This window comes from Parus major, chromosome 9 (assembly GCF_001522545.3).
Source record: "Parus major isolate Abel chromosome 9, Parus_major1.1, whole genome shotgun sequence".
NCBI lineage: Eukaryota > Metazoa > Chordata > Aves > Passeriformes > Paridae > Parus > Parus major.
In genome coordinates, this window is record NC_031778.1 from 16,166,570 (window position 1) to 16,186,522 (window position 19,953).

The following is a 19,953-nucleotide window of genomic DNA, read 5'->3' on the forward strand; positions in this document are numbered from 1 at the left end:
CTTTATTTTTTGGGCAAGAAAACTGATGTTGGTTGTATATTCAACAAACCCAATATATTCATTCTCCTGATCATTGTTTTTCACTCAGGGCTATGTTTGACTTTTCCTTAGAAGCATGTTTTTCTCACCTAATATTTAGTTTAAGATCGTAGGAGTTGGATATAAAACCTTCTGGGACATTTTAATCTGCCAAGAGGCTGCTTGAAAGTAGAAGTTATCCAGAGTATTTCAGTAGCATATTTAGAAAACATCACCCCCAAATTCTGTGTTGCCTGTTTCCCTGACAACTTTTATTGGTTGTTTTAACCCCGATCTGCTGTCAGTGTCCCCTGTACCTTGCTTCCCTCCCCTTCGGGTTTCCATGTCTTTGAAAGTCCTGGTAACCAGAAGGTTCACGATTGCTTTGCAGTTATTTCAGACCAAGAATAATACAGCCAGAGCCAGCTGGATCCCTCACTCTGTATTGATACAACTGTTCCCCTTAACCTGCCCACACTCAGTGCTACAACTGCAAATCTGAGGTTGAACCAGAGCAGTGCTGGGCAGCGCTGTGAGCCCTGATCCATGGTCTGCCTGGAAAGCAGCACCCCTAGCACAGCATCCCCTGACCAGGAAGCAGCTGCCTTTGGATGTTGTCTGCTGGGGACCTTGGGAACTTGCTAAGTTATATGTGTTTTTCTGACACAAATCTTCTCAGAACCAGTGGTCCCAGTGGTCATTCTGATTCCCTTGATCTGCAGCCAGTTTCTTCTGAGCAGTCTCCTCTTGAAAGGCCCTTGCTGAAGGCTGGCTAGTCTGAGTGGTTGCTTCTCATGGAGGTCTCTTCCCATGAGCCCAAACAATTCTTGTGAGCATGGTTAAGAACTTGCACAGGCACCCAGAGAGGCTGTGAGAAAGCTGGAGATTGCTAGAACTCAACTGGGAAAGGCCAGCCTAATCCAACTTCGAAGTTACTCTGCGTTCCTTGGACCAGAGACTTGCAGCAGAAGAGGACATTACTTAGCAAGTCACTGCCTGACTTCCACTTCGTGAACATCAGGAGTGTATGTTGAGTTGTCATGCCACCGCTGCCTTTGGCTGCCAGATTATGTAGATTACTTTCCATTGTTTTGGTATTTTAATTTTACTTTTTTGCTGTTGTTATCTTTTGTTGTTCATCTCTTCATGAGTCTCTGCGGACTCCTTGTTTGTGCCTGGGTCACATCCTCCTTGGTAGATCTATGGGCTCCCAGTCATTGACCATCTCAGAGTATGCTTCTAGTCTGGGATGTTCATCCAGTATTCTTTATTTCCCCCTTGTCCATCCGATTGTCTCCTGCTTTGGAAGTAATAAACTCTTTAATGTCAGGTCAATTGGGAAAATGCAAATCCAAAGGCTGAAGGGTGTAACACGCATAAGGTGTGAATGTCTCCTCAGCAGGAATGTCTGAGAGAACATCAGCTGGTGGGGAATGTGAAACAGGAAGGCTGGTTCTAGCAGTCTGTGACTCCCTGTGGCACTATCAGTTCTCTGGGTGATTAACTGTTTGCTTCTCCCTTAATGAAAACTTGTCTCAGATGAAACCACCATAATAGAAAGCTGATGTTCTGGAGCATTCCCAAGTGTAGGTTAATATTTACAAGCTATCAGGTTCAGGTTTTATCTCCATCCCTTGCTGGCACAGAGATAAAATCCTTTTAAAAATCCCTTTTGATCTTTCTGGTTCATGACATGGCTTCAGTAAGATACTTTCCATATGGAACGGGTAAATGTCTTAATGGAAATGTAAGTTTTTCTCATCATTTCAGGGACTCTAGTAATAGATGAAGAGCCCCCCATGTACCAGGGGCCATGGCTTATAATGGAGCATAAGTGATGGACAGTATGTCTGCACAATACTTGTGCTAGGAAATGTCAGAATATTATTTCTGCCTCAATGGCTTAAGATCATGTTTACCTAATGGACTAACACTTGCATTTTGCAGGTGTTGTGTTAATATTAATGTGTTGTCTGAATTGTTAATATTTCTTTACTTCAGTATTACATTAATGAGGGCTGCAGGGGATGGAGAAAAGACCTGGCTAATAAACTAAATCGGCAAAAAGCATCTTTAACTTTCCATCATGCTGCCCTTTGCAATGGGCCTTGGCATTTCTGGTCAGCAGCCACATAACACACGCTGCTGTATGGAGCACTCAGCAATGCACTTGCTAATTTTTCTGACCCATAAATCACTTGCATAAACTTTTAATGGTGAGGGAAAGTGCCTTTCATTCCTGCTTCCTCCTTCCAGTGGGAAAGGCAGTCTGATAACAGGCGGTACTGGCCTGATGTGTGGGGCTGGAGACTTTCCTGTCAGCAGAGGGGCTGTCTGCATTCATTCAGGAATTCTTTCCATTCTCCTCTTAGCCAGACTCTGGATGACATTAATATTAAGTGTCTTGTCATGTCATAAGCTGTGCTTTCAGAGCCAGTGGCATACCAGACTGCACGTCTCAGGAATGTGGACTGCCAGTCCATCTTGGACTCTGGCTGTGAGGTATCTCCCCTCTTCTCTGCCCCAGCCTGGGCCAGAGCTCATTCACCCACCAAGAATTACCATGGCCTGGGGAAAACTCAGGTCTCAGGTCCCTGCTCTGGCCCCAGGTGGCTGGGCAGCACCCTTGCTTGGGAGCATCCTAATGCATTCCCAGAGGTAAGGCTTGCCAGCCCAGCTGGTCATCACTCTGTTAGTTGAGCACAGCATTGTGCATTAGTGATTCATCCTTATCCCTTCCCTGTGACTCTGAGGAGGGGGAGCAGGGCCCTTGCCATCATAGCTGTCTTTGAGAGCTGAGATCTTGGTGAGCTAGTGGCTCCTTGGAAAGGCAAACTGGGTCTGACACAGATCTGTGGAAAGCAGGACTGGGATTCCCAACTGCACAGCTCCTGGAGATGCAAGGATTGCAAACTCTTTCCCATTGTGTTCCCCACAAAGGTGAAGGGGTTGTGTGTTCAGGGAGGGTTTTTAACATTGCTGGCACTTTGATGCTGACACCCAGCACAAGTGGGAGGTCGGTGTGGCAGTGCCAGGCAGCCCTGGGGACTGGAGACATTCCTAGAAGGGGATCTAAATGTGGCTGTGTGCCCACTCTGAGTGAGCAGCACTCCATGGGCTTCTTTGGGGCCCATGAAAAAAAGGGATTTCTGGATCTAGGAAGGCCATTCCTGGATGGAGATCTTCCTCTCTGTGTGATGCTGAGAGTAAAGTCCTCTGCCCTGGGCTCAAATATGTGACAGTCCTGAGAAAATTGTGGAGAAAGTGGAGCTGAGGCTGAGAGAGCCTGTTGAAGTTGTACCTCCACATCCTGTGTGGCCCAGCACATATGTGCAGGTCTAAGCTTTCATTCCTGGCCCGAGGCAGCTGAAGACTCTGTTTTGGCACAGAGGGGCAATTCAGCACCATGCCAGGAATCTGAAGGTTGTCACCAATTTGCATGAAAAGGAGCAGACTGCAGTCATATTAACCTTTAATGAAGATGTACAGCCCACAGTGACTGCATCCTCTGCAACACCAGCACTTCAGTCCAATGATGCCTCCTTTGCCATTTGAATCAAGACAGGAGGGAGGATGGTAGGACAGACAGGTGTTGACTTTATCCCTTCCATAGGGACCACAGATGTGGGTGCAGAGCTCCAGGCTGGGCAGGGTGCATTTTGCACCCACACAGCTGAGAGCCAAGAGATCCCAAAGGCTCTGTGGCCACTTGTGCTATCCAGCAACGTCTGGCCTGACATTGTGCTGCCAGATGTAGTCAGCAATTTCATTTAACAGGGCTGCAAAGTGGTGTTGATAATTTCAAAGGAACTCAAGCAAAAGGCTGAGGTTTTTCTAGCGGTGTAAATCCCTGTGTGCAAACCAGTACATCAGGCTTTAAGCAATTAATTCCTAATCATGCCAAATGCCTTCAGGAGCCCTGCATCAGTATTGAGAACTTAAAACGGTTTTCCACTGTACCACAGATAATTTGGATAAAGCAAAGAGAGCAGTCTTGTGGCACTTCCAGCCCCAAGGTGTGAGAGTGGTCTGTAAGTGACATTTATATTCAGAGAACCCTCCCATGCATTTGTGTTGTAGGCATCTATTACTGGGAAGGCACCATAGCTAATATAAAGGGCATTCTTTATGCCCTGGAAAGGGAGTTCATTATAGGGAAAAGCCATTCTAGCTTAGTAAGAAATGAATCTAAAACTGCCTCAGAGCTGCTATTCTCATCAAGTTTCAATGTTAGCAGTTTTAACCAAGAGCTAATTGAGCAATCTCAGAAAGTGGAGTAATTCCATTATTCAGCTATGCTTTGTACAAGGCTACTGCTAGCTGTGAGAGGAGCACAAATGACTTTCATCAAGCCAGGAACCACCAGTATTCTTGCCCTTTTACTACTTTTTCTTTCAAAAAAAAAAAGTAGGTCTTTTGGTCTTTTGGCAACTGTCATTGGCAGCAGGAGCTCCACACCAACATTGCAAGGCTCATATGTAACACTGCAATCCAATTTTTTTGGATAATAGGGGATTTGATTTTCATGGCTCTTCAGGCAGCAGTGCTGTTCCTGAAGAGTAGATGGCTGAAGATGCTTCTGTTAGTTGGATAGGCAGAATGTCACCAAGAAAACAGCACACTGTTCTTGCATAATTCTGCATGGAAAAGAGCCATTGCAAGTGCCGGCTCAGCCACTCACCAAAGAGCATGATTCTGTCATTGGCTGCACTCTCAGGAGATGTGGGATTAGCTAATGTTGGTTTTAGAAGAGCTTTTATAGAAACCTCTCAAGTTCCTCTGCTTCATGGAAGAGCTGTAATCAAAAATAAACGAACACAATTTAAAGAAGAAAAAGTCATACCACATCCAGCATCTTTGGACTTAACACCTTGGAGAGGGTTTGTTGGTTGAGCCATGCTGCTGTTTCTTTACTGTTTTCCTTCAGCTGATGCTGCTCCTGTTGGATGAGAACAGGACTATTTGCAGCTTTTTGTGGAAGGTGACTTTGTGGGTGAATGCAGCGGGATTTAGAGTCCCATTCGCAGGAGGTAGCTGTAGATCTCCTGTTTGGTATGAGATCATGCTGTAACAATAACACCCTCCAAGCCAGCAGAGAGCAGGGGATCTCAGCAGTGTACTGCCCTTAGCAAGGGGACATAAATCCATCAGCATCTTTAGAGCTCCCTCAGACACACACAGACAGATCAGGGCTGCCTTTCTCAGCACCAGCCTTTTGTGACACTGTTTGGTTCAAGTTTGATGCTGTCAAAGCTGTACTGTCCTAACCCTTCTTGGACCCTGCATGGAGCTGGACACACCTGAGACAGGCACATAGGCATGGGCTGAGAAACCAGAGGATTTTAACTGCAGGTTGGAGCACTAACCCTTGCTGATCTGGGAAGGTAAATCTATCCATAAATAGGAAGAAATTTGAACAGCGGAAGTCTTGTTCCTTTTGTAGGAGGGAGTAAGTGCTATAAGGGAGAGACAAGATGGAGAGGAGCAGATGAGATATTTTAATGGGTTAGGAGAAAGAAGTTTGATAACCCTTGTAGAAGAGATTGGTCACATTTGGCTCTAGTCTGAACTGCTGGAAAAATGCTGGGGATTTACTTGGTGGCAGCTCACCCAGCCAGAGGGACCACTGTTGGAAGAGGGGCTCAGACTCCAGCTCAGAACAGTTCAGCTCCATCCTTTTAGGAGCAGGTTTCCACAATGAGCTACATGCGAAGAAAAGACCAACTTCTCCAGCCCGTCAAAAGCCAAGAACCCTGCTATGGAAGAGCTGTGTGGTATTTCAGGTTTATCTCTCACACCTCAGCTGTGGTAACTCTTCCAACACCTGGATGTACCCATCAGCTACATCTTGTAGGAGGGGATGGAGGTGCAGGTTTTATGGGGGAACAGCTGTGCTCACCTGTTCAGCCCCACCTCAATGCCATTGCTCTGAAGCCCCTAGGTCTGTTATCCTGCTGGAACAGCAGGATTTTTTGTGTCCTTTTGCTTTAAGGAAGCTGCCTGCCTCCTTCCTGCACTTACTGGATTGCGCACAAAGTATTCCTTGTCTCTCCCTTTCAGCAAAACCTTCTTAGCTAATGTCATTTGTCAAGTTAATCAAGGAGAGTGGGCACTTCGATGGCTGCTGTGCAGCCTAGCTGCATTGCCATGGAGACAAGCAGCCAAACAGGCATTTTACTTGCCCTGCCTCTCTTTGCAGATTTGCCATGAGAAGCCATTATTTTATTTGCCACCAACCAACCAACTTGCTGAGGGTGTCAGTAGTTTTCCAAGTTTGCTGTCCAGAGATTGGGAAGGGCCTACCTAACATTTAATGGAGCAAATAGTAATGCTGGTAACTAAAGCAGGTCAAGGGTCTGAATGTGTAGCTTCTCTTCCCGCATCTTGTAGGTGTTTGTCACTGGCAGGAGCTGTCTGAGAGGAATTACAGCCCAATATCTTGAGTTTGGGGCTGTAATTGAGATGTCATCAGTCCTATTCAGCTGGATGGTTTCATAGGTGACTGTTTCCCTACAGAACCTGTGACTATCAAAGATACTTTGAAAAGCACCAAGACTTGTGTTTAAAAGCATCTCGGGAGCTTGAAATCTCCCCAGAAGTTGGTGAGATTTAGGCTCTGGTATTCCTTGGTCACATTTGAAACTCAGAGGTGTGTGTAAGCCATACACTCCAGCTGACCTCTTGCATAAGGAAGGCTGAGGATGAGTTTCATCCACATAACTCATGAGCAAAATCTGGGTATTGAAAAAGCTGACAGGAGATGTACATGTTACAGAGCTCAAAAGCCATCCCATCACTCCCTCCCCTTCCCCTCACATGGGCACGTGTTAAGTGATGCATGGAACAGGTTTGGAAATGCTCCCTCCTGCAGCGGTTAGCGGATGGCTGGGATCTGCAGGCACCTATGGGAGGGACAGCCACCTGTTGACCCCTAGCCCTCTCTGTGGGACAGCAAAGGAAACCTCACATCAGCACAGAAAGGGCAAAAGTTCAGATCAGATTGTTTATGGGATTTTATGGAGCCAGGAGCCAAGGATAGCTCAGCTAATCCAGGGGAAACTGTAGTGATGGCGTTAGAATGCATTTCACATGGGATTCATTCAGTGCGCGTTCAGATGGACCAGTCTTTCTGTCTCCGTTTTTTAGCCATGAAATATTTTTCTTTGTACTCCTGTCTGCCAGCTGCACTGAGCCAGACTCCAAGCTAGGCTGTTTTAAAAAAAAAAAAACCCACAGAAACCCCAAAACCTCTTGTCGTTTGACCTGCCGACAAGTTAGCAGGGCTTCAGCACAGCTCCCAGCAACATCAGCACCAGCCACTGGGATGGGTCCATGCTCTGCCTGCCAACCTCTGCTTCCATCAGCCTCAGCATCCATTGCTTTTCTTCAAGCCACAGTGTGGTGCTTGCTTAGTTGAAGCCCTGGTTCAAGTTATTAGCTCATGAGAACATGAGCTGAAAGTGCGACTGAAAGGCCACATGGGGAGGGCAGGAAGGCAGCAGCTTTGCTGTGCCCTCCAGCTCCTCAGCACGTGAAGCCTTGCTGGCTTGCTGGTCAGTCCTAGCCCTGGCTCATCCACCTGAGTCACCAACATCCCATGCAGTCTGTGTGAGCTCCTATTGGGAATAAGGTTTTCCTTTCAGGTGCAGTGGGGTCACCACATTAAGCTATTTCATGCAGATCTTTTCTCCCTCCTTGTGTCCTGAGCCCCAGACCCATTGCCCTGCTGGAAGAGGTAACGTGGCTTAACTCCAGTCACAGGTGCCAGCTCCTTCACTGTCCCCAGCCTGTTCCCTCTCACCCTGGCAAGCTCTCACATGCTCTGGATTACCCCAGCTGTGACTTGTGCCTTCTGGAACCTACTTTTCTCTCCCTGAACTCCTGATGTTTAGAACAAATCTGACTAGGACTTATACAGCAGCCCCACATTCTTCTTCCCCCCTTTCAAGCTTGCAGGACTACTGGAGCAGAGTGCATTTGGGGAGCAGCTCTATCCCCCAGTGATCCAGAGCTGGGAAGGACCCTCTGTCCCTGCAAGGGGTTTTGACATCATCCCACAGGGCATTGCAGCCTTCCCAGGGCATTCTGTTTTGTTACCCTGAGCTGACACAAACCAACCCCTCAGATCCTGGGGCTTCTTTTCCCAGATACAGGACAGTGTCCAACCTTATCTGTGTTACCTGATCCTTGAAAGCCCAAACTGCAGATGCATCTCCCAGAGCCTGCCTCTGCCTTTGGATGAGAGAGCAGGAGTAGCTTTTCAATTCTGAATATCCATGGTCTCATCCTGCACACCCTGTCATGGGTGCAAAGCTCCTGGGTGCTTCCCAGGATGGGATTTTGCAGAGCAAAGTGGGTAGTATGTGCTGTAAGTTTTACTTCAAGAATAAAAGCATCCCTGGCAGGAGGATGCTCAGGTATGAGCTTCCATTCAGTACCTACAACATCAGAATGAGGATATCTCCAGGAAACTGTAAAAGCCCAAGCCACAGAATGGTAAAACAAAATGCAGAACTTAATAATCAGGTGGAAATTGCATCCAGCCAAAAGTGTCACTGTAGATTGAGAGATGAGGAGTTTACACTCCAGTGCTCAACAGGAACAGGAATGGCAGTGTGCTGAAGCATTTGCTTATAGTGTTCATCTCTGGAACGTGCAATGAGCACGTGTTGCCTGTGACAAGGAGGAGATTTTGTTCACAGGTGTTTATTGCTTTGTCCTTAAAAATAGGCTTGCTCCTTCCATAGAGGCCACAGTTCAAGGGAGATGCAGGGGAAACTCCATGGCCAACCTTTGCCCAAGCATGCATCTGTCTATCTGAGGCTAATGCTGGAAATGCCTCCCTCTTTCCTTGCACCAAAGCCCATGGGAAGGAGAGGTGCTGCCTTTTGCAGTCTGCCCTGTTTTCTGTGCCTCGCTGTGACCTGGCTTGGGCAGAAAGGGCTTCCCAGGTGTGAGCATGGGCTGGCACAGCCTCTCACTGTCCTCAGGCCACTGTTCCCCACGTGCCTCTCGGTAAGAATGGCATGCACCCACTCTCAGGAGATGGGGATGGCCATGCCATAAACTGCTGGCTGTCCCACAGCCGGGGTGCCCAGTGCCCCCGGCCATGCTGTCCCACACCCCGGGCCACAGTGTCCTGCACCCCCTGGAGCCGGTGGCCATAGAGGGACCGAGGTTGCCATCTGCCGGTTCTGCTGCACAGGAGCAGCAAGAGCCTGGCTCAGCCCTCTTGGAAGTGGCCCCTCAGGAGCGTGTCCTGATCCTGCTCGGGTCACAGGGCAGTGCCCACCCACGACCCAGCCCTTGGCCTTCGGCATGTCCCCAGGGGCTGTTCCAGGGACAGGACAGGCAGCCCATTCCCATTTAGACCGTCCTTCTCCTGCCCTGCCCCACCCACAGTGCCCCTGGGCCAGGATGTCCCACCTGCCCTCTCTGTGGGGCCTGAAGTGTTGGCCTCTGACACAAAACCGTCTGAGAATCCACAGGGCTTTTAATAATGGAGCTCCTTTCCATTAAAGACTAATAATTCTGCTGATGATGATCACTGTCAGGTGCTTATTCCTCCTCCAGGCATGTCTTTATTTCCATTCTCTTTCGAGTTCTTGGCAAGTACTCCCAGGCTGGGAATGTATCACTGCAGTCAGAGCACCCCAGGAGTGCAGTGCCCTGCACATCTCACCTGGCCAGTGTTCCCAGCAGTGGCCAGGGCTGGGAGCTGCAGGAACACTGGCTGCAGCCCTGCTCCCCCAGCCAGCCCTGCAAAATCCCTGCTTTGACTGCAAGAGTAACAAGGCTGAGCTGACATAATCAGCAATAGCTCACTCAGGCATTGCTGGGAGGATGAGGTTACTTCTGTAAATCTATTATCTTTTTTGGCAATTAGCACCAGTTGGGAGTCCTGGGAATACATGCAGGCAATAGCAGGAAGCCCAGTTAAGCACATCTCTTGCTTATCAGGCCCAGTTAAACAAGTCCCCTGTGGCACAGCCCTGCCATTGGTAGCACAACCCATACACACACCAAAGATTATCTCTTAGTGCTGGGATTGCTTTCCTGAGCACTGTGTAACCCCAGAGGTTTCCATTCAATGAATGTACATTCAGAGATGGAAACTGAGGGGCTCACCCCAGCCTGGAAAACCCCAGCACTTTGCTGGTTGTATGGAGGAGCCTGTGGAGTCCCTGCATGTCCTGGATGCCAAAGGCAGCCCTGCTGGAGCAGCACTGGTGGCTTGTCCTGCCCAGGGACAGTGCTGTGTTGTGCTGTGGCTGGGAGCTGGCGTGGGGCAGGGCTCGGTGCTGGGGCCTGACCACACATGTCGAGCTCAGGATGGGGGAGCGAGCGAGACGCTGTTTGCTCTGGCCCAGGAAGACAGAGATGTGTGTTTGTTTTCCGTGCTATCTTTTGCATGGCGTTTGTTTTGCTTGTCAAGCGTTTCAGGAGATAAAATGACCTAGAGGGAGATTATTTTATCCTCATTTAAGCTGTCAATTTATCATTGACTTCTGCTTGTCTGCACCAGCAGGACAGCTTACTCTGAGTCCCTGGGGAAACCTCTGCTAGAAAGTGAGAATTTGGGGGGATTTGCTGCAGTCTTACATCTAATCTGTGCTTATGACAGCAACTACAAGCTGCTCCCCTGTCCCCCTGTGTCATATTAGTTCCCATCACTGTGGACTGGCTTGGCTTCCCAGGGGTCTCCCCTGTCTAATTGGGGCCTGGGGTTGTTTTTCTCGTGCCGCAGGCTGGTTGAAGAGTTCATGCTGCTGGCGAACATGGCCGTGGCCCATCAGATCTACCGCTCCTTCCCCGAGCAGGCCTTCCTCCGCCGCCACCCCCAGCCCCAAACCAAGCTGCTGAAAGACCTCATGGACTTTTGCAACCAAGTTGGCCTTGACATCGACTTCAGCAGCGCAGGGAGCCTGCATGTGAGTGCTCTGGCCTGGCAGGGCCATGGGGGCCGAGGGTGGGCAGCTACGTGATGGCATGTTTGTGGCACTGTGTGCTTTATCCCCTGTCCCTCTCTGCCCAAGCAGAGCTGACAACTATGCCATGCCAAAACAAAACACCTCCCTCCCTCACTACTGATGCCATTAGTGCTGGGCAGGGGTGGCCCAACCTGTCCTGGTCAGCCATGTTGTGCACAGAGGTTAGAGCAGGGTGGGAAGGACCTTGCAAGTGACCCCTGCACTACCCTCCCTGCAATGGGAAAAATGTTTCAGTGCAGGAGCACTCACTGAGACACCCAGATTTCCTTCACTGAGCAGATCCTGGGCAGGATTTGGGTTGCTCCACACCACAAAGAAAGCAGCTGTGCAAGGGGCTGTTTCTGTCTGGGCTGCTGCATGTCTCAGGGAGGGCAGGGTGGGGAATGGGGTGACTGGGAAGGACTGGAGAGCAGTGCTGGGAAAGGTCAGATGCAGCAGTGCAAGAAGTATCCAAGCACTCCTCTGCTGAGCATGTCCTGGGGCTGAACTCCAGCTGAACAGCACAGCGTAGGTTCCAGGATTTTCTTTACTCACCGCAACTGGACTGTGGATAATCCTCTGTTAATCCCATCCCTGCTGGCCTCCCTCATGCCCCTCCATCAGCTGGGGCTGCTTTTCCCGCTTGCTGGCTGTGCCCAGCCTATGTCAGCAGATGCAGGGCTGCTCACTCAGCTCCTCTCCTGCACTTTGAACTCTCCAGCCCTTCCTCACTGCTACCCCCAGGCAGTGACTTCCCATATCCATGTCTCCCCAGAGTCCCATTAGTCCATGTGCTGAAGCTCTCAGGAGCTGGATGGGAGCCAGACACAGTTACAGAGAGGGTTTACAGGCTCTCTCTCACACACTGTACAATTGAGGACAGAGCCAGCAGTCCCCTGCCCTGGGTGCTCTCTGCCACTGACCCCAGGAGGAGAGACAGCGCTCAGGACCATGTATGCAGTCCTACTGGGGCTGCTGGGACCACAGCAAAGCCCAGTTTAACATGCACCTTTTGACTTACAAGGGGATTTTAGGGAAAAAGGGAAATTTGGCTTTGACAAGCTACTGTTAGCACCACTAAGGTCTGCCTGGGTCCCTTTACCACCATAACATGCCAACACTGAATGCTTTTTCCTCTCTCCTCCAGAAAAGCTTAAGTGAAACATTTGGTGCTGACAAATATTCCAGAGCAAGGAAAGAAGTGCTGACCTACATGTTCTCCAGGCCCATGCAGGTGAGAACAGCACTGTGCTGTGTGTATGTCTGCTTGTAGCTTTCTGCTGTGGCTCCATCTTCAATCCTCACCCCTTCTGCATTATCAAGCTGGTTGTTGCACACAGAGGGAGTGAATGAATACCGAACATGGTGTTCCAGGGCTGCCAGCAGCTTCCTCCAGTGCCTCCAGCCCTGTGCAGCTGGCAGTGGGAGTATCCCTTGAGTAACAAAGCTTCACTGGATGGCAAGGTCAGGCTGAGTCTCTCCTCACTGTCCTCAGTGTCCCTGTTATTATTGGTTGGGATAGTGCACCCTTGAAGTTGCATGAGGGCTGTTAGCAAACTCACAAGCACCCAGCCCTGTGAACAGCTGGTGGTGAGCTCCATGGTTCATTTTGTGCCATTTCTTCACATTGTGGTATCTCAAATGGTCCAAAGAATGAATTAAGAGTAGGGGTGTGAAACTGACCATAAATACAGTCTGGTACCTGCTCTTGGAAGAGGGAAAATTCTGGAAACCCTTCAGTCTCCCTCCAGCCCAGGTGTCTTTCTTTGACAGTCACTGCAATGGAGGCTTGCACTGCTCACACCAGTTGTCATGTTTGGTGCATCTGTAGCTCAGGACACTTTATTTGGGTGTTTATCACCATCATAAAAGGTTTTTGTGAGGCATCAGCTGCATTTGCAGCTGGGCATGGCACAACCTCTTCTGAGGAAAGTCCTACTCCATGGGGAGAAGGGGCACGCTCCTGAAATGATCGCTCTGCTGTGGCCTGCTTATCACTGCAGGAATGAATCATCTTCCCAAATCACTCATTTGACTGTCACTCTTCTAATTAGCTTATTTGCTTCATTTACTCATTAGCAGTTGCCTGAAGTCCTGCTGTCTTTCTAGGTCTTAATGCTTGTTTGTAACTGGAACTGGGGTATGAGGCCATTTAGTAAATCAGCCTATCATGTGTGTCCAGCTCAGGAGGCTGCTTTGTAAAGAGCAGGGAGTGTCCTCTGGAGCTGGAAGATCCCACATCTTGCTTTGGGTTACCCTGGTCCCTTCTGTCACGTCCTCCTTGTAAGGTGTAAGGTGCACTGGTGACACAACTTCTTTTGAGTCCCTCTCTGTTCCTGCTGCCTGTAGCACAAGCCTGGCTTTGTCAGTAACAGCACATGGAGCAAGCCTGGCTGCTGGCCAGGATGGATGAGCAAGGAGAAAGTTCTGCAGTGGCACCAAGGAGGAGATGGGCTTTTGGGGTCCCACTGACTTGCTGAGATCTTGTTGTTGTGGTGTCCTGAGACTGTGGTTGGAGAAGTGGTGGGAGTGCTTTCAGACACCACACAGTGGCTCTCATTAAGATTTAGCCTTGTGAATACATTACTTCATTACATGAAAGAGCTATCAAGGTTTTGAGGATGAAGTCTTCTGCAGAGTAGATATCAGAGAGAGAAAAAAGCACTTTTAAAGGAGGTAATTCCATGAGACATGATTTTGGCAGGAGCTGGTCTCATTCCATTGTCAGAAGACAAAGGTGCCTGTGTGTTCAGGTGTGCTGCACAGTCCACTCATACGTGGCAAACCTGCTGCCTGGCACACTCCCATTATAGGCAAAACACCTTGGAAAGGGGCAAACAGCTTCCAGGAGGAAGGAGCTTTCCCTGCAAGGAGTATTTTTTTGCTGTCTGCCTCCAGCATGAGAGCAGATGGAAGAATCAGCCCCATCCTGCTGGATGTTGCTGTCCCTCACAAGGGAGAGGACACATTTTAGTGTTGGCAGCTGCAGAGCACAGCCACTGAGGGGCCCAGGCTGGTGGCCAGGGCTGAGCCATTGCTCTGACAGATGGTGCAGCGAGAACGTCTGCTCGGGGCACTGAGTCACCTGTATCCCTGTGCACGTCACAGCTCCCAGTGATAAAGCTGATGTTTCAGGGACAAGGCTGCAGCTAAATCAGCTTAAACAACCTGTCCACAGGTTTAACCCCTGGTCGTGCCAAGCCTGTGTCTTCTTTCTCCACTGCATGCTGGTAGTCAAGACATCAGCCTCTTGGAGGAGGAGGGAGGTGGGAAACAACTGGTAATGTGTGTGCCTGAGGGAATGCCTGGCTTGGTATGCCAGGAGCCTTGTAACAGATGAAGGAGCAGCGACACACCATTTTTCAGGGGCTCAGTCACTCAGGGATTCAATCTGTCCATGAAAAAAAAGCTGCCCCTGGTTGGCTGGGGCTGATTTATTTCCAGTTCTCCAGGGATTGCAACAAACTCTGGGGATTTGAGACCTCTTGTGAGTCAAATCTGTTAATGAGAAAACATCTGCTTCATGCCAGGCTGATGTCACTGTGTTGTGTTGTCAGGGTGGTGAGGATGGGTGTCAGATACATATCAGACTGGGCTCCCTGCAGGATGTAACCCTGCCATGGCCTAGGGGAGTATTTTTGCAGTGATACTCAAGCTGCTGCAAATGTCAGTGAGGGTCATGGACTGCCAAAAGGGTGTCCAAAATGATGCTGGATCTCACAGTGGCCAGCATATCAATCAAGGCAAAGTGTCCCAGACAACAGCAAGCAGCACAGGACCTTCAGCATCTTTTCTAACTTCCAGCAATGTGGGGTATAACTTGCAACACTGCTGGGCATAGGTCAGGGATGGGCCCTTCCTAAAGTCTTTCTCAGAAGAGAGATTTTGAGTGGTGCTCAGCTTTCTTTGTGCCTGGCATTGCAGGGACCTTCCTGCCTTCTGCCCAGAAGCCTGGCACAAGTGCCTGGAAGCTCCCTGTGATTCCATGCTGTCTGTCAGCACAAGGGCACTTATCCACTCCCTCAGCAGCCTCTGGAGCTTGGTGTGTCTCCCTGCTCAGCCTCATTCGGTGGGAGCCGAGCTAATTGAGTGGAGACTGTACTTTTTGGAGTCCATCAGAAACAATTTAATTCTAGGTTGTGGAAATTGGCAGCCACCACAGCTCCTATCCCAGCTCTTGGGTCTCATAATAAGGCTGGGATTGATGCTGCTTTTTTTAACCTGCTCTATTTACTTGCCCGGATCAGTGTGTTGCTGCTCAGCAGGAGCTGGCTGCGCCACTGGCCTGGAGAGCAGAGGATACAGCTGCCCAAACCAAGGATCCCAGGACGGCTCTGTAATCAGAGCTGGCTACTCCTGTTTTTTTTAAATCACTTGCTCTTATTTTTAAATGGGTTCATTCAATCGCCACTGTGCCGTGACCCCGCCGCCACCCCCCTGACCTGCACAGCCTCCCCTCCCTGCCTGGGCCCAGCCCCCAGTGTTTTCCCAGCCCCAAGAGCTGGTGTTTCACAGATGTAAAAATAAAAGCTGTAACCTGTGGGATAACAGGGGTGACACAGGAGAGGTTCCTGTTGAAGAGGCTGCTGAGCAGTGGTGCCGCTGTTGCCCCGGTGTTGGTTTAGATGGGCAGTTCAGCCACTCAGCTCCTCAGCTGTCACGATGGGATGGAGCAGCAGGGATCTCAGCAGGGCTGTCTCTCCTCCTTGGAAGCCACTCATACCTGCCCTCAGTGTTCTGCAAGCAGGCACAATGGGTGTTTAAAGCCTGCAGCCAGACCCAGAAGACCCCAAAGAGCCAGCATGGGAGCAGCTCTGCGAGGTCCCTTGGTGAGAAAGCATCTGAGGTGGGCACAGAACAAGCTGGGCTCTCCCCTGGAAGATGGGAGAATGGCAGATGAGCCCCAGGGCCTTAGCAGAAGCAGGAAGCTTCTTTAGACCCATGGATGATGTGAAAGTTGATGCTGTCCTTGGGGCCAGGCAGGGACAGCTGGCAGCCAGCAGCTCTCTACAGTGGTTTTGCCCCTTTTATTCTGTGCTTGGTTTCTGCAGTGCCTGTGCAGCCCAAACTGAGCAGCAGGTGAAGGACCACCAGCAGACAGGATGTCCAGAAAAGCCATTGTCTGCTAGCACTGTGTGTCACAGAGCCAGACCCCTCCAGCCTCATGGCAGCAGCCTTGCTCACACCCTTCCCTCGTTTCTCCCCCCTTTCAGATGGCTCTCTACTTCTGCACCGGCGTCCTGGATGATGAGACCCTCTTTCACCACTATGCCCTGAACGTGCCGTTCTACACTCACTTCACCTCTCCCATCCGCCGCTACGCCGACATCATCGTGCACCGCCTGCTCTCCGCCTCGCTCGGTGGGTGCTGCTCACCTGCAAGGGCTGGCCACTGGGAGACAGGGGCCATGGCATGGCTCTGTAGCAGGAGGGAGCATGGGCATGTTATTGTCACTTGTCCCCTTTGCAGGTGCCAGATCCCCCATCAAGATGGAGAAAGAGGCCATCCAGAAACAGGCAGATCACTGCAATGACCGGAAGATGGCTTCCAAGAGGGTGCAGGAGCTCAGTGCTGACCTCTTCTTCTCCATCTTTGTCAGGGTAAGGCCCAAGGCTGTCTTCTCCCAAAGCATCTCTGGATTTCCCTGTGAAGGCCCAGCCTGGATGCTACTGAGCAGGGGGCTGTGTCTGCCCACTTGGCTTTAGGAAAGGTCAGTGAGAGGACACACTCAGCAACCACCACTGCTGGATTCCAGGACCTGGAGACACTGTTTCCCCTTGAGATCTACTGTGTAGTGACAGCCTTGTCTCTTGTCAGGAATGTGGTCCTCTGGAGTCAGAAGCCATGGTGATGGGTGTCCTGAGCAAGGCCTTTGATGTCCTGGTGCTGAAGTTTGGAGTCCAGAAGCGCATTTACTGCAATGTAAGTACCTCACCAGTGTGAGACAGTGCCAACACTGCCTCACCAGAGCAGCCTGGCATCACTGCAGGCAGTGGCTGTCACGGTGCCCTTTGGTGCCAGCTCTGCAACAGGCAGAGCTGTGCCCCAGCTGGGCTGGCCAGCGGGGAGGGAAGCTTCCTGCAGTTTGCCTTCCATCTCTCAGCCCAGGCAGGCACACGGGACTGGGGGGTCTGGATCAGCCCAGTCTCTAAGGACCAGCTTCTCCCTGTGACGTGCTGGGGATGATGTAGCCTAGGTAAAAGGGAATAAATCCAGACTCAGGGGAACAGAGATAAGCATGGATCTGAAGTGAGGACAGGGAGCGAGGCTGGTTTTCATTTCATTTAATCAGACGGTTTATCTGGGGCTGTGACAGCAGCGCTGTGGGCCAGCACCTGCAGCTGGTGACAGCATCCTCTCTTAATAACCTGGTTATATGGCTGGCAATGACATCTTTAAACAGGACATAGAGCATGATATATGGGCTGGTGGTGTATCACAGCAGCCCCTGATTTACACGCTAGGCTCAGGCACACGCTGCTGCATCCCAGTTGTTAAAGAGCTGCAGAGGCAGCGTGCTGGGCAAAAGCAGCCTCAGCCCCATCCACAGGCAAGGTGGAGGAGAGCTGTGGGGGCATGTTCCCAACACTCTCCCTGCCTCCAGGCGCTGCCCTTGGTGGACTTCCACTTCCAGAAGGCAGGAAAGAAGCCGGAGCTGACACTCCTGTGGGAGCCAGAGGAGCTGGAGGAGGAATCTGTGCCCCAGGTAAGACCCCCACCGCATGGGACAGGCTCACAACACCATGGGGCTGGCATGGAGACTCCAGGCAACATATGGATCCTGTGATGTCTGCAGGGATAGGTCTGGGAGGCAGGACTTGCCTTGCAGGTTGTCAGGTCCTGCTGTCCCTCTGTGTCCCTTTCCCAGTGAGCCCATTCAGCCTCAGCCTCCTCTGCCATGCAGCCCAGTCCTATTACTGCCCTCACAGTCTGACCCCTCCACAGCCTTTGGTCTCTGCCCTGCCTGCTGTGTGCCCTGTCTCCCAATTCAGTTTCCTCCAGGAATTGAATTAACATGCTGTTTACTTCCTCCTTCCAGATCATCAATTAAGATGTTAAGATCAGGCCTAAGGCAGCTCCTGTCTAGACCCTTCCCCCCATCCTGACATTCTTTGCCCCTGACATGGCTTTTTCTTGGGCTTTTCATCCCTGTGACAGGGCTGAGCCTCAATTAGGAGAAATTTTTAAAATCAGACTTCCTGAGATGCAGTGTCAAATGGTTTAACAGCATCTAGAAATCTCTCTCTTGTGTGCCTGTCATCTATTAACTTGGTAACTCAATCAAAGGGAGCAATCGCATTTGTCTGGCTTGATTAAGTGGTGCTTCTTTGCCAGCTTTTGTCTGGCATGGCTATAAAACCCCAGCTGTGTTGACTGCTGTGATCCCTGCCTGAAGGGCTGAATCCCAGCCTCTCCCTGCACCCCTCCAGGAGCTCTGCACTTGAGCCCCAGTTCCATCCAAGCCCAGCACATCCCATCCTTGCCCACTGAGGGATCCTGACACAGAGTGGGCTGACCCTCCCAGCTGGTGGATGCATGTGCTGGAGAGTCCTTCCCTTCCCAGGGTGGATGTTGTGATCTGAGTTGGCTCTGGCCCTGCAAATATTTCTGCAGACCTCCCTCCCTTTGAAGCTGAGCTTTCCTCTCTCAGCTTGGCTCAGAGAAGTCCTGTGGATGCAGCGTGGAGTGGCCTCAGTTCCCCCTTTCCTACAGGAGCAGGGATCACTTACACTCTAGCAGGGAGCTGATGAAAAATGATGCCACAGCATGAGCAGGGCCCATTTTGGTTAAGCAAACAGTTGGTAGAGGAAACTCCTCCACAAACCTTCCACACCTCCTAAGAAAACACTGGAGCTCTCCCATAGGATCAGGCTCTGAGCTATCCTCTGAGCCAGTAGATCCCTGAGTTTATAAATCTCCAGCCCTGGGATGAGCCAGATTCCTGTGAGCCATGCTGAACTCTGGTAGATGTCATCTGGACACCTCACAGTACCCAGCACCCAGCTCCCTACCTGGCCCCAGCACTTGGCCTCTGCTTCCTGGTTTAGCTGAGCCTGGCCAGGCAGTGGGAGCATGAGGGAAGGCTGTCAGAGAGGAGCTGTGCCAGGGTCTGGGCTGTTTGGCCCTGCCACAGAGGAGAGATGTTGCCCTCATTTCTTGCTGATCTTCAGGAGATGACCAGGGCCTTGGTGGACATTATTCAGAGGTGGAGTAAGAAGTGGATGTAAGACTCAGGGCATTTGATGTGAAATTGTGCTGTTTCATGGCAGTTCAGCAAAGGGATAAGGCAGGATTGCAAGGGAGAATCTTGATACTCCCCCTTTGACTCCCCTGTGTGTGGGGCTTCCCCATGAGCACCACCCCCTGCACTGCAGCCAGCTGGGGCAGGCAGGGGCTAGTGCTCAGTAGCCCACAGCTCTCTGGCAGCCAGCTGTGATAGGATTTTCCTGCAGGTTGCTCCTCTCTGGCCACTTTGGTACATTTAAGTCTCAATGAGATTTTGCTGTTCTGAATGATTAATCTGGAGCAGCCGGTGCTGGATGAGCTGGGAAGGGTTGGACAAGGTTATGCTGATAGCTCTGTGCCTGCTTCTCTTGGGGCCAGCCCTGAGCAGATGGCCCCAGCGAGCTCTGCTACAGCATAGGACTTGGGGACAGGCTCCAGCAATGTCCCCAGATGCCTGTGCATGACCCCAGGGCAGCCCTTCCCCATGTCCCAGCCAGCCCCTTAACTGTGCCTCAAGGACAAACCAGATCAATACTTTACACTTCTGATCCATACAATCACAGGAAGAGCTGGGGTCAGAGGAACAGGGAGGTGGCAGCAGCAGTGCAGTTCCTGAACAGGAGGGATTGATTTTCTGAGGTCTTTGTTCCCTTGCATCTCTCTTATCTGCTGTGCTCCCTTCCTGGGTGTCCTCTCACTGTGGCAGCACAGGCAGATTGTTCCCTCCTTGTGGGATGC

At 50.7% G+C, this 19,953-nt stretch overlaps 1 protein-coding gene across 4 annotated transcripts in view; it reads left to right on the top strand.

Annotated features, from left to right (window-relative positions):
* Window positions 1–19,953, top strand: part of DIS3L2 (DIS3 like 3'-5' exoribonuclease 2) — a 178,437-nt gene that overhangs the window by 157,462 nt on the left and 1,022 nt on the right. For all 4 annotated transcript variants that reach the window (XM_015637358.2, XM_015637359.2, XM_015637357.3 and 1 more), the window contains exons 16-21: window positions 10,766–10,949; window positions 12,136–12,222; window positions 16,202–16,349; window positions 16,459–16,589; window positions 16,807–16,911; window positions 17,594–17,695. In XM_015637358.2, the coding sequence (XP_015492844.1) occupies window positions 10,766–10,949; window positions 12,136–12,222; window positions 16,202–16,349; window positions 16,459–16,589; window positions 16,807–16,911; window positions 17,594–17,695 (757 nt within the window). The remainder of the gene's footprint in view (window positions 1–10,765; window positions 10,950–12,135; window positions 12,223–16,201; window positions 16,350–16,458; window positions 16,590–16,806; window positions 16,912–17,593; window positions 17,696–19,953) is intronic.